Raw genomic sequence first — 14613 nt, forward strand, 5'->3', positions numbered from 1 at the left:
GTGCCAAGTGGGGCTGGCACAGCAGCCCGCTCTTCAGATATCCTGAAGTGCTCACCAAGTTAAGTAACAGTTTTAATGTTATTCCAAGGGTTGTGTCCGTAAAAGTGTGGTAGGGGTATTATTTCCTTGGTGTCTGAATCGAGTTTATTCAGGTTTACCGGCAACCTGGGTGTTAGTACATTCCTTTCCCATTATGCCACAATCTCAGAAAACCATCCCAGCAAGAGCAGCGCTGCAGGACTCGGCCTGTCTCAGAGCGGTATTCGTTTCCCCTGGGAACTTTGTAGCACCGGCAGGAGTGAAAACAGATCCTTCTCCAAGATCACAGATATCCGTCACCTAAACCAAAGGAAAATATCTATTAAATATCACCTGCAGAAAGCCTGACAAGGCAGTAATTACTGATTCTGGCCATACGTGTATATCCATTTCCATTGAACAATACAAATCACTATAGGTTAGAGAGCCTGTGACTCTCATTCACCTGCTAAATCTTCCTGGGATACAGGTAAATGAGCAATGCAACAGGGGAAAAGTCAGAACAATTTTTTAGAAAGGAAGCCTCACATCCCAGCAGATGATATTACATATCCACCGTGCTATTCAGGTTCCACTTTCTGTGCCCCCAAGATGGTATAAAATTATGATACCAACACAATACATATAAATGGAAAAGTCAAACCAAGACACATTCATTTGATTTATATAAATATATCTTTTGATGCAGCTCAGCAGTTTGAAAGAGGAGAGGAAGCTAGAAACACATATCCTGACAACTCTGGTACGTGATTCATTGTTTGAATATTGCTGCACTGCAGAAGACTTACAATCATTATCTTGCTAAAGGTAGTAATTTATTTGATAATGAGCCAAACTCTGCTAACATTACTCAGATGTTGGGCAGGACCTGAAGCTGTGAACAGTGGAGTAACAGTACCGCAGCACACTGGGACATAGCCTGTGGCTCTGTCACATGGATGCTACTGCAGCAGAAATTAGGTATAATAATATTATTTCTAGAGTGGACTCTAAAATCCTATCCGTGGGAGTAGAACAAGAGCAAGATTTGGGCTGAGTGTTAAGTTACAGGTAACTTCCTCAGTTGCTTTCAGACATGTTAGAAGACTGACGATTATTTTGTTCTTTCCATTAGTATTTCTGATTTCCTACAAAACTAACAATATTTCCTTTGACAAATACAAGCGGTAAATTAAAAACAAAAATCTTGCTAGATCTGAAAAGAGAGAATAGGGATATGATAGGCCATGGGTAGGCAGCAGTGAAACAGGTTTTAGTACAGTCCAGCTTCACCTTTGCAGGGAACAGAGGACAACAGGCTGCCAACCAGGAGCACACGGACAGATTCAAGGAAAAGTCCAGGTAGACAGGGTCACTGGCTCACAGCTCACCATACGGTGTCCTCACCTACTCTCTTACACCTGAGCTTATAAACATCTCTCATCTCCATGACTTCCATAGCTTTCCTTAGGTATTATGAGGGGAGGGATATTTTTTTCATTAGCCTTTTCCTCCCAGTGGACACAAGTGTTGAGTAGTGAAAGATGCCAGACAAATTTAAAGCTAGAAAAGGATTTGGTGGTTGAAAATTAAAAGGCTTAATAATAAAATATGAATGAGGCAAAGGAATCAGAGATTAGAGAATGGATTCTGCTGGTGGAACAGAAAGGCTGTTGGAAAGCACGGGGGAAGTTGTTTCTGATAATGAGCACATTATGAACCTAAATACATTTGAAACTCATTTTTAAATACAAGCAAGTGTTCATGGTTGGGACAGTCATGGATCAGGACTGGCAAGCTGGTAATGGAAAGTGTCCACTGAAGAAACCTGAGCCATGTGTGGGGCCAAGTGTGCTTATGTATTTGTAGGCTTTTCTTCATAGGCTTGCTAGGCAGTAACGATGCTGGGCAGCCAAGGTGGGAGAGGGTCGCTTCTACTAGACTGTTCCTCCAAATATGTAGGAGGAAGAATGCCCCCCATGTCACCCTAAAGCTGTAGCTCAGATTGGTAGCATAAACCATAATCCTGGTGGTGCTAAGAGCCCACAGTGGGCAGCGAAGGTGATGGGATCAGCAGAGCATTGCTTTCCTCCAGAGTGCTGGGAGGATCCCTGGGCTTGGCTCAGAGAAAGGCAGAAGAGAAAACTTTTCAAACAAGTGTCACATGCCATTGTAATCCTTGTTGAAGAATTGGGAACAAAAGCTGTGACATGAAACTGTTTTGTGGTTTCAAACCATGCTGGGGAATGGCAAATTCATCTTGGTTCTAGGATTATCGACCTAATTTCAATTACTGCCCATAATTTTCATCCATTTTATTTTTTATGTAGAGCATGTAATTGTACATTATAAAAAGACAGCTTGCCAGCTTTAACTTCTGTCTCAGAGCTATCCAAGCTCTTTATTAGGGTGTTTCTATTAATCAAAACATTTCCATGATTCGACTTTTCATGAAAATGGTAATGAGACATGGTGTGCTTCTTCCTCTTGAGATCCTTGGCTCAGCTCCAGTGCCAAACATGATCAAAGGTTGCTGCTATTTGAGATGTGTAGCATGATCTTTATGGACAACATAGAAAGCCTCAATCCTATTTTTCGGAACAAGTGTTCACATTATAGCACTATCATTTCGTTTTAAAATACCAGAAAGAAAGTTCTTTCAAAAAGAATATAGTAAAAGTATCAGCTGGATTAAGGACTTTATAGCATTTCCTTGTGCCTGGAGAAGTCACAGTATGATTTAGTGCATTCTTATTCCTTTTAATACTGCAAAACTGATTTAACTCAGAAGGCAAAATGGATTTTAGGGACATGTCCCAGACCGTCAGCCCGCTGATAGTGTCTGCAGTGTCACTGGTTTTTGGAGTCCATGAGATTGCGATGGATTTCCACATTGCTGGGGGACTTACAACACTTGCATGTGGAGAAATAATATTTATATAACATTTTAAATATTTCTAACATATGTAAAAGCGATATTTTAGTTTAGCAAATGATTAGACAAGTTTTGCTTTCCTCAGTGGTGATTTCCCACTGATTCCCATCATCTGAGTAACAACAAAGCCGTATGCAAATATAGGACCTCATCCATGAATACATGTTCACCATGTCATTATGTCTCCATGTAGTAATTAACATTTGTAACACGTTTCGAAAGCAGAAAAGGTTGGCAGGGCTGAAAAGAGCTGTTGTTAGGGGGCAGTTTATCAAAGCACCGTGGTAGTGCAGTGCCACCTACTGATGTTCTGCCTTCCTACAGCGTGGTGTAAAAGGAAACACTTCAACCCCCCACCGTCAGGTTTTCCCTTATTACTTCTTCTTATCGTTACCTTCCAGTGTCCAAAAGCTTCATTTTATACTTCCCAGAAGACGTGTGCTGTCGTGGTCCCTGCCCCAGATTGCGTACATTCTCCTGGGTGATGTTCTGATGATATTTTACTCTATTTATTTATCTCTCTGCAGTAACCCATCAATCCTTACACTCAGCAAGTGATTGCTTATCGTTTTCATGCCACTATGGTTTAAGACATGTATTAAATTAACTGTCCCAGGGTTCTGACCTCAAATAAATCAGTATTTCTTCTCTAGTAACCCTCCCTGCACCCACACAAACACATATATGCTGCTGATGTGATCTGCTCTGTTATGCACCTGGTGAAACAGGTGATTCTGCTTATAAACCATAAAATATTGATGTCTCTTGAACAAAGTCAGATATTTAGGGAACTAAGTAACAATCTTTTCAATGAATTGAAACATCCTGGATCCAGCTTGTCCCTGCTGTTAATGAAACTACATTTAGAAACTGGATTTTTTCTTCTGTGGCTGAGATTTTTTTTTCTCTCACTAGCAGAAAGGTTCTCACATAGGATCATCTTAAAAGGGAGAGTTGAAAAGTCATCCCACTTCAAGAGCTCCACCTTGTCTAGAGGTTCACTTTACTACATGACTACATCGTTTATAGCCAAGACAGTCACAGCACTTTGCAGGATGGCAGCTGTGATCATCTCACTTCATATTCATCGGAATATAAAGCACAGGGAATTTTAAGCACATGGTCCCAAGTTACAGAAAGTTCTTTCAATGGTCAGAAACTTGTAGTGAAGCCTATATAGTTACCATTGGAAGGTCTCACAGGGCACAAATCACCATAAGTCTGAAAAATAGGAGACCATGGGAATGCCTCAATATATGGATATAATTTTTGGGCACATTACTGCTGTTACCCTCAAGTACAAACATGGTGGGTACAGTGTTAAAGGTGAATACACCCTAAAGGTGAATAATTCACTTTATGTTTCCATTCCTTTTGTTGTTGTTGTTGTTGTAGCCATAAGAAAGGGTGTCATCTAGATTATAGATTTAAGATATAAACGTGAAGGCTTTTTGTTGTTGTTGTTCTGTTGTATAATTGCCCCTTTTTAATCTCTTCTCTCCCTTCAGCAGGATTTTGCTGACAAAGTAAAAATCTCATCTTCTGGTATTTCTTTACAGGTGCAGCTGTTTTGTTGATTAAAGGTCTAAAAAATGTATTTTCTTGACAATCTGAAATCCTAGAATCAAGGAATTTATCATGATCATTTCTCTGGTACTTCTATTATGTAGGAAGCATCAGTACAAAGGAAAGTGAAGAAAAAATGTGCAAAACCTATAAAAGATACTTTTTTAAAAAATAAAAATTATTAGAAGTGTGCTTTGAAATGATTGAAACTATGTTTCAGCATACAGGATATTTTTTAATTAAGTCGTACTTATACAGAATATATTATAAAATGTGTCTTATTCTCCAGCTCTAATGGTAAAATTAGACCATTTCAAAGCATCCCTTTGAAATTACCTATTTTGCGACGTAATCAGTAAAATGAAGTGCTACAATTCAGGCTTCATTAAACCAGGCAAAAATTTCCATTGTCATTATTAGTTAGAGCGTACATATGGAACATTATGTTCTCTGCCCTAAAAACCTATCAGATGAAGAAATTTGTGACCCCATGGAGGTAAACCTACTATTTCCAGGGTTAGCTAGTAGTGGAGCGAACAGCAGCAGCTGATGCTTCAGCGCAGCTCTTAAAGTGCAGAGCCACAGTCCGGGGTTCCCTCGTTCTATACCCTGCTTTTGTACAAAATCATTAATGCACACAAGCAGACTAAGCAGTGTGATTAGTCAGATGCAATGAAGAGACCGAAGTTGGGCTGTCCCTCTGAACGCGGAGAGCTTTTTGTGGATGTGATTGCTCCTCTGTGGTGTCAGGTGTCTCCAGGCCAGTCTGTTACAGCTGTTAAGGTCTTTGAAAACAGTCATGCTCTGTCGGGCTAGACGATGTCCTTTATTAGATCTTTTAGGAGCTGGACTCGATGATCCTTGTGGGTCCCCCCCAACTTGGGATATTCTGTGACTCTGTGCAGAGCACCCGGCGGGGAACGAATCCCTCCTTCCAGCCCCGCCATCTCCATGGCGGCACAGCGCAGACCCGCCCCCGCCGTTCCTAGGAGACGGCACAGCCGCCTCGGCACCACCAGGCCCCGGCCCCGGCCCCGGCCTCGGCCCCGGCTCCCGTCCCGGCGCCTCTCGCCCCGCCGGCACCATGGCTGAGGTGAGCCGCCGCCATTACCCGCCCGGTGTGCGGGGCCGCGGCGTAATGGCGACCCCTCCGCCTCTGTCTGCGCCCCTACACCTGTTGAAGTGTCGAGGCGCTTTTGGGAACAGAGTTCAGTTGGGTCGGTTGTTGAGAAGTTATTTATATGCAGGGAGTAGTGACACGGACTGTAGGAATACCTGCTATGTATATATTTCATATGTTGTTATTGCACGTTTAGCTCTCTCTATGATTGCAAAGGTAACAAGATCAAAACTGAAGCACCAAGGCGTTCGCTCTTCCACACCGAATGCCCTTCTGCACTAATGACAATGCAGTTTTTAACATTTCACTTCCCTTTGTTGTTTTTTCGTTGAAGTTTCTGACGCAGATATAAAAAATAATGAAATTGGAGCCTTGGCAAGGAGGATTTGGAGTTGGTGCCCCTGTCCTCGTTATATTACATAGCCTGAGCTTGTGTTCATGTCGTAAGAGGCTATTTTTATGCTTTTAATTTCATCTTTTGCTGGTGGTGTAAATGTGCAAAACCAACTCAAATAAGTCAAAACCAACTGAAATATGTCTTTACTCTCAGATTTGTATTTTCAAAGATTCTCGCCTTTCTGTCAAAGCTATTTATGTTCAGGAGCAGGGACCCAAACCATTTTTGAATCCATTGGTTTTGAGGGCAGAGAGTTGAGGGCAGGTCTGTGAGGATGCTGCGCCTCGGGGAGCCGCGTGGCCTCACTGCCTCTGGATGCTGGCAGGAGACCTGTGCTCCTGCCCACGTCAGCCTGCCCCCGAGGTGCAATTTTAAGGATACACCTAGGCTTCCGATGGCAGCACAGAGATGTTCCAGGTAGCTGTGAATGGACTTGGGTAATGGAAGCCACACATCTGTGACAGAACGAAGCGTCCTGCGGGCTGATTTATCTTGCTTCTTAGCAGTTCAAACTATTGAGAAGTGGCCATACGCTTCCCTTTGGTGTGTTTGCGTTCCATTGAAGGTTATGATGGAAATTATTTTAAGCAGTTGTGTAAAACATTAGTGGAATTTGGTGTCCATAAACTAAGCTGGCAAAATTTAGCTTCAGAACTGAGCTAAATCAGATATTTCCACTGTGCAAGGTTTAACAGAAGCACTTTCTGCAGGGGATGGATTTGCTTGCATTGCCATTACTGATGCTTTCACACATGCTTATCTGGAAGTGATTTGCTGGCACTATTTGCATGCAAAGAGTAAACTAATCAGACTACACAGTGTAGAAAACTGAGAAGAATTAAGGCTAAAGTACTGGCCTACCTCAATAGTTGATGTACTATTTAAACACTGCCACAATATTTTCCAGACCTATCTTTAAAATAGTTGTGGTACTCAGTTGTGGGAGCTCTGACTGTTAAAGCACAAGTTATTTCAGTAAAACCAGGAGAAATCAATTTGAAGAATAGCAATGAAGAATAGCCTGAAATGTGCGTATCATACTGTCGTAAGACTACGGTTATTAAAGACTTTTTGTCATGGTGTCTTAGGAGCCATTACATACTCAGTATATTGCTTTTTTCATATTTGGGGATCATAAGTGGGATGTTCAATTCCTCCTGTTAATTGATTATCTATCTAATTTCATTCAGGAAAAGTCTACCAAACCATGTCTAGAAGAAAGTGCATTTGAAGCACTGGAAAAAGACTTCCAAGAAGTCATCAATCTACTTAAGAGAGATAAAACTCTGGAAAAATTCCAAATAGAATATGAAAAGCTCCATGCTGTTTTGAAGAAATCCCATGAAAATGAGAAGCGTCTCATGGAAAAATGCAGGGAGCTGAACGCTGAGCTCGTGGTGAATTCATCTAAAGTAGCTGCACTTACGAAGCTCACTAAGGATGATCGGGAAACTATATCATCAATGAAGACGGTAAAGTTTTGAATAGAATTAAATATGATAGGATATAGTTAATGAAAAACATGGTAATAAGAAAGCTATCTGCAAGAACACTTTATTTTATTTAGAGATCTAGCTAAAGAACTAAGCATAGAGCTGGCATCTCCAGTTCCTTAACCTCTACTTTGCTACCTACTGCTTTGTTTCCTTAGGGTGGTACTGTTACTCCTCCCAGTCAAATTGTGTGTTTATTAGCACAGGGATAAAACTAAGCAAATTTCATCAGTTCTCAAATACTAAATGATAGTTTACATTTAAGCTTTCCCATATCTGTAAAATAGCATATCTGCATTTCCAGCTTGCACAGTTTTTGAGACTGCATTCATTAATATTTTTGAATTGCTGCTTGGATGTTAATTATTGCCAGACCATGAAAAATCTACTTACATGCTGAAATATGGATTGTAGACCAGGGAAGTGACATCAGCTCACTTAAATAAATGTTTTATGGTGTTTTTGAAAAGGAATCCTATATAGCGTTTCAGTGTTACTTCATCTATTTATTCTGGTGTGTTCTTTGTCACTATTGATTTGAATTCTGTCAAAGTGCTCGACTTGCTAAAGAATAATCAATGTTTTTAGCTTTATACTGAGGCTTCACTACCATGAACCTAAACCTGACAAATCATCAGAAGATGGTACTTTGAACTTTTTTCTGCCTCATGGTTTAAATGCTTAGCTTGTACTACCCAGCTAGGCATTAATTTAGCTTTTAGTTGAGAAACCTACATGCAATAAAAAACAATAAAGTGTTAATTTCTGAGGGTAGAAGAGGTTACATTTTTTCTTAAAAGCTTCAAAATTGTGATTTACATTTTTTACGCTATAGACTTACTTGGTTCCAGTAAAATAAATTCAGTGTAACAATAGAAAATGCTCTATAAGCACTGCAGAAATTGATGTTCTTTAACATGAAGTTTCTTGTCCATAGAATTCCAAAGAAAATAAACTCAGAAAAAATATAACTAGCAGTGCTCTCACCCTATGGCTACAGCTTGCCAACCCGTGGTACTGCTCAAAGCATCCTCAGGAAGGTGGAAAACCACATATGAAATCTTGTTGATTTTCACTGCCACTAATCAAAACCCTGGTAGGTGGCTGTCAGGAGCCATGATGATCCTTGGCATTTTCTTTCTGCTGTTACATGGCTATACTCTGAGTGGGAACAGTAGCAGAGGCAATCCTTCAGGACGTTCCCAAGCTGAGGCAACATCATCTTAGTAATGTCATAAAACTGAGGAGTGCAAGAGGAGGAAAAATAAGAGTCTTTCCAATATCAGCAGCTGCATTGAAGCTAAGGTGAGGTATGGCTTAAAAATATCACCCACTATTGAAGCAGCTAAGAGATTCTATAGTGAAAAAGCCGCTTGACAATACGATCCTATTAGAAGCAATGTGCAATTCACACCCTGTGACATTTAAATTCCAGCTGTGTGCTGCAGGCCAAGTACACAGCACTGATACTTTTCAGTTTGGCTGGGAGAATCAGTCTTTCCATTAAATGTTGAAGAATTAGTTGGATGTTATTTAAGATGTTCACATCATGTGTTGGGGGTTTGATTAGTACACCCTTCATATTTCATGTTGTTCTCCTTTCTGAAGAGAAGACTACAGTTTTACTAACATTCAAAAAAGGTGTTTTACAGGTGCCTAAGGCAAACGTTGAGGAAGGTTCAAGTGCTCAAATAGCAAATATTATGTTCTTCAGCGCTAAATTAGACAAACAATCTGTTCTAGTGTTTCAGTATTTGCAAGTGTTAGGAGAATCCCAGTGGGGCTGTTCCTAGAAAAACGGTATATTTGCTTCAAATTAAGGTCCTAAATCCTGGTGACTTGATAGGTCATCCGGGTAACAGGTTTACAGTCTTCCTTTTCTGGGTCATTGGTTCATATACAAATAAAGTTTCAACTGAGCTGCAGAGGCAATATTTTTCTCCTTGTGAAGCCCGGTTGTAATCAGTAGGATTTCTATAGGGGCAGGGGTTAACTGTGCAAATCAATTGCTGGTAGGACCCAAGTCAATAATAATCAATAGCTGTTACTGTCTGATGGCACTTCAGTGCTCTGTTTTGTGGTTTTAATGAACTGGACATAATAGTCTGCTGTTTACAGTCATGTCAGGGGAACTAAGGGCCAAGCTGAACACTAGGGGAATACAACTCTCTTTTTCATTGATAGGGAAACTGATCCATACAGCTGCACTGGAAGAACACTAGAACGGGAATTTGTAGTTACCAGGTTTTCAATTACCAGGGGAATCAATCCAGTATACTAATAAAGCATTTCATTAATTCTCAGTCTCTTTGCAGCAAAACCGATGTGATCTTTGGGGCTATTTAATGAAAAAAGAACAACAACAACAAAAAAATAAATAAAGCAGTCACATTTTATGAATTCTGCTTCACATTTTCCAGAGTACTTCTCTATTTTTTTTGAATGATTTTAAACGCAAACATCCAGTATACTCCCATCGTTAATTATACAACAAACTGCAATGCATGTACCTACCTATGTACTGCAATTACTCCCTGGGTACATGACACGCTCTGCTTTCTTTCAGTTCCTTTCTGCACTGAGCAATTATGTGATTATTTTTTCAATTAAGGCACCCACCTTCATAAATTTCCTCCTCTTTACGTTTGAATTTAAAGGAAGCAGTCTGTTGAATCTTTATTAAAAGTATAAGAAACAGCCAAGAAGGCCATCACAATGAAGCCCACTTTTGCTGACACTGAAGTCTGAAACAATTTTTTATTTAGATTTTTTGCCTGTTAATGAGGCCCATCATCCATGCATGCTAACCCTACTGATAAAAACTGTTTTGACACACATCAAAAGAGAGATGTAGTTCAAGAAGCTCAGCTTATGGTTACCTGCAATCACTGCTTATCTGAATGACCTCATGGAATTCAGAGGATCATTTTAATGAGTACTCACCAGACCAAAGTCCAGTTATGGGCCTGAGGACTCACTGAAGCCGGTAAGACCTCCCAAAGGACATGCTGATATTATTCACCAATTCTATCCCCCAAAACTCCAATCATAATGATTTCATTCACCAATTTTAATCACAGTCTAATCAGCCAGTAGGAAGCTTTGATTTAAATAATCAGCTTTAATCTTATTTTCAATTTGCATTTCTCTTAGAGAAAGATTGGTTGCCTCTTACAGGTTAGCAAATCTGAAATGTGTATTTACAGCTATATTTTATGCTTTTTTGCCAGCTGAGATGATACACTATGTCTTTATACCATTATTTCAGCATAGCATGCGTTTATTTAAATTTCATATTACAACATTTTTATGTAAGAGAATAATGAATGAAAAAAAATCTTATTTACTGTATGATATTTAATACTTTGTGTGATCATTGCTGCGTTTGAATGGAAATTAGAACCCAAAATGTATAAAACAAAAATTCACTACAGGATTTAGAGCTTTTTTAAATATTCTTGATACATAAGTGAAAAGCATATTTTTCAAACTGAATTTTGCACTAAGTAATTTATTAAGTAATGAAAATACTGTTTGCAAATAGAGAATTGTACCTTATTCTTTGTAGGTAGTTGCCTATAATCTCTGTCAGAATTTCAGAACAAGTAAAGCCCACTATTTATCAATGTGCTGGAAGTGGGGGAGGAATAGGGGGAACAAACTTTCCTGATCTTTGAGCTCCAGCTGGTTGCTCTGGTTCCTCAAACTTGTGTATGCTGAACTAATTGAATAAATAAAATGAAAATGTATTCCCCTTCCAGCTTGAAGAGGCCACAAATGTTATCTTCTGTTAGCTTTTCCGCACATTCTGGTAGCCTATTACTTCTGTTAGCTCAATGACTCTGAGCTTTTAATTTAGGCAGTAAACAGGTTAGTGCTGCATTTATTTGATTTAAAAGAGCTCAATAAATATATTAACGGTATACCATAACATAGCTTGTCATCAGTTTGAATTTAATACTAAATAGATTTATTTTTAGATCCAGAGTTGTTAATTCAAATAAAGAACTGCTGTAAACAATTTGATATAAATCAAATTATTAATTATTAAATTATCTGATATTGTTTATTGTGGAAGTATTTTTGATTTTTAATTGTTTTTTTGTAGCTTGTCTAAATATGTAGTTAAAACCAAAATGTGCTGGGTCCTCACAGATACAAATATACAAAGAGGGAGCAGAGGCCAGAGTAACATTTTTTTTTCCTTCACTGAAAAATAGTAATTTGGATATTCTTTGTTGCAACAGCTAAGAAGATTTTTAGAGACAAGTGAACTGTTTGAGTATATGGGGCGTCTGTAGGCACTGCAGCTTCAGTAAATGTTTAGGCATTAGTGGGACCTACATGACCAAAATCTCATAGCGTGAGATTTGCTAATGTTTTGGTCTATGTGTTAGAGAAAATAAGCTACAGTTTTTGAGTGTGAATTGACATTGTCTGAACGCCTCAAAATACTTGTTTGCCCTCATTCAAATGGAAAGACAACTGGTGAAGAAAACTGCTGTAAATCTGAGCATGAAAGACATGAAAATCTACTTTCTTAATTAACAAAAATGCAAGGCAATTAATTTTTAATTTGTTGTTCATTTTCAACCCAATTTAATTCCTGTAAGTGCTTTCGATTTTGTTCCTAGGAGATTGAAAAGGCCTGGAAAATGGTGGATGCAGCCTATGAAAAGGAACAGAAAGCAAAGGAAACAATTCATTCACTGCAAGAGGAAATTGCGCGCCTCACTAACTTGGCGGAGCGGGAATCTGGTCTGTCCTTGGGTCAGGAATACAAGTAAGTTTTCCAGAGAAAGGGGGAAAGCCTGATCTGATTTTCTGTCATTCTACCCTTTGTTTAACCATTTGCACAGTGCAAGGGTACTGGAAATCAGAGACAGAGGTCTTTTCTCCATTTTACTTTTCTCATGAGCGCACATTTATTTGTCCATATGTTTATGCAGCGAACAAGTACAGAATCAGGTTCTGACTGAGTACATTTAATATTGGATTAAGCTGAGAGATCAAATAAAATTAAATACTGATGCACTTTCTCAGTAACGGTCCTATTGTTTTATCTGACTAGCATTTCAACGTGCTGTGTCTTTGAGACTAGGATTCTGTCAACAATTTTACATATCTTGGCAGCAGGGTCCAGTACATAAGACAAGGAAGGAGGAGACTCCACTTCTTCCTGTTCCCAGTTTTGTTATAAGGCATTATCACGGTCTGTATTTTTGCTTGTATTTCATATTTTTGTACAAAATCATAGAACCATTTAGTTTTTTTGTTGTTGTTGTTGGTTTGTTTGTTTTTTAAATTCAACTATACAGCCACTAGTATAGAGTGACCTAGTCTAAGGCGAAACATGAATGATCCCGAGGACCTGCTGATTTTAAATACCCTCCAGAAGATATTGTTTATAGTCAGGTCTTCAGGTTGTTCTTATGCTGTAAGATGAACTATAAACTCCAGTTGAGATAAAGTACCCCTAAGACCTGTGCACTTTCTGTTGAGATTGCTGTTGGTCGGGCCGGATGGTTCTGGACTGAAAAATTCACACTGTGTAAAGGTATTTATATTGTGTGTTTTGGATATGCATGGGGAATACTCATCTCTGCATGCGCTGCGTATCCAGGTTACACAAACAAGATTTGTGTCTGTGAGCAAAGCCTTTAGTATATTCAGATTTTCCCTTCCAAGAAATGTGCCAGCACATAAAGCATCTGGATGCATCAGAAATCCACTCCTTCACATTTTGGCCCTAACATATTCTGTTCCTGGGTAACAGATTTCCTTTCATTTGAAGGCTTTGTCATCCAGCCTTCCACTAAAATATGTCTCTCTAAAGACAACTCTGTGGCTGCTTTTTGCATTTTCCTGAAATGGCCAGGAGCTGTGACTTTGCCAAGACCTCAGTCCTGCAGTTTCCAGCTGATCAGGCACTCCATTTCTTCTTAAAGTTCCTTTTGTACTGGTCTCCAGTTCCATGCTTACCCTGTCCAGTGACGGGGCCATAGGAGTAGACAACTCCTTTGCAGGTTTCCAGCCCTGTAGGGTGTTTCCAACTCTTTTAGAACAATCAGGTTGTTTTTTGAGGTTGAGCTTGAACCCACATTGCGATGTTTGGACTTTCTTTCAGATTGTAAATGTGTCCAAAGAGGCAATCTGTTTTATTCTTCCATTAGGTGACTGCAAGACATATGCCGGTTAGGTACCCAGTCAGGTAAGTTGCAGAGACTTGTTGCGATAATGTAGCAGAGTTTTGGTCCCTATGAGATTTTGCAGTGGGCAAGGAAGAAGAAATTTTATTCCGTTACCTTTTGTGAGCAACTGAAAGTTTCTTCAGTCCCCCGAGGATTGGGATATAAGAAAAAAGTGATTTATTGACAGTGACTCTAACGATTGCAGTAGGTAAAGCATGTAATTTGATTGACCAAAAGACCCTTAATCCAAGAGGAGTTTAAAATGAAACAAAATGGCTTTTAAACTCCTGTTTCACATGAAGGATCCTACCCTGGCATAGGAGGAAGAACAGAAAGGGCTTGTGACACTGTTTGACTATTGTTTCCTTGCTTCCAGTATCAGAGATTTGCTAAAACTTAAAGAAGAGGTAACAAAGGAGCGAGACCAACTCTTGTCAGAGGTCGTGACGTTACGCCAAAGTCTAACTCAAGCCACAGAGCAGCAGCAGGATACAGAGAGGGCAAAAAACGAGGCAGAACAAGCTGTAATGCAGGTCTGTACAGCTCACAGGGGGGTGATTTTAGGCTTTGTCCTGAACCATTCCCTGCTTCTGCAATTGACTAGTATGCTACTACCTGTTCTTCCACAACTCAAACCTTTTCAGGAGTGCTCAGAAAAAAAGTCTATTGTGAATTATTTTAATGGTTTTTATCTATTTCTTGGCTACATCCTTTGTAAAGCATATTGTCATGTACCAGCTGCTTCCACACCTTCCTAATACCCTGAATGGGGCCAGGGTGCCTCTGCCTGAGTCATAATTGACTTTTGTACTGAAGATGTTTTTTTTTTGTTGTTGTTGTCTTTTCTCTTTCTTTCTTTCTTTCTTTCTTTCTTTCTTTCTTTCTTTCTTTCT

General features: G+C 39.5%; 1 protein-coding gene across 1 annotated transcript in view; it reads left to right on the forward strand.

Annotated features, from left to right (window-relative positions):
- The first annotated feature begins 5428 nt into the window (after positions 1-5428).
- Positions 5429-14613, forward strand: part of CFAP58 (cilia and flagella associated protein 58) — a 56998-nt gene continuing 47813 nt past the window's right edge. The window contains exons 1-4 of the mRNA XM_035329825.1: positions 5429-5612; positions 7227-7508; positions 12164-12312; positions 14097-14253. Of these exons, the coding sequence (XP_035185716.1) occupies positions 5604-5612; positions 7227-7508; positions 12164-12312; positions 14097-14253 (597 nt within the window). The 5' untranslated portion in view covers positions 5429-5603. The remainder of the gene's footprint in view (positions 5613-7226; positions 7509-12163; positions 12313-14096; positions 14254-14613) is intronic.

Source organism: Oxyura jamaicensis, chromosome 6 (assembly GCF_011077185.1).
Source record: "Oxyura jamaicensis isolate SHBP4307 breed ruddy duck chromosome 6, BPBGC_Ojam_1.0, whole genome shotgun sequence".
Classification (NCBI taxonomy): domain Eukaryota; kingdom Metazoa; phylum Chordata; class Aves; order Anseriformes; family Anatidae; genus Oxyura; species Oxyura jamaicensis.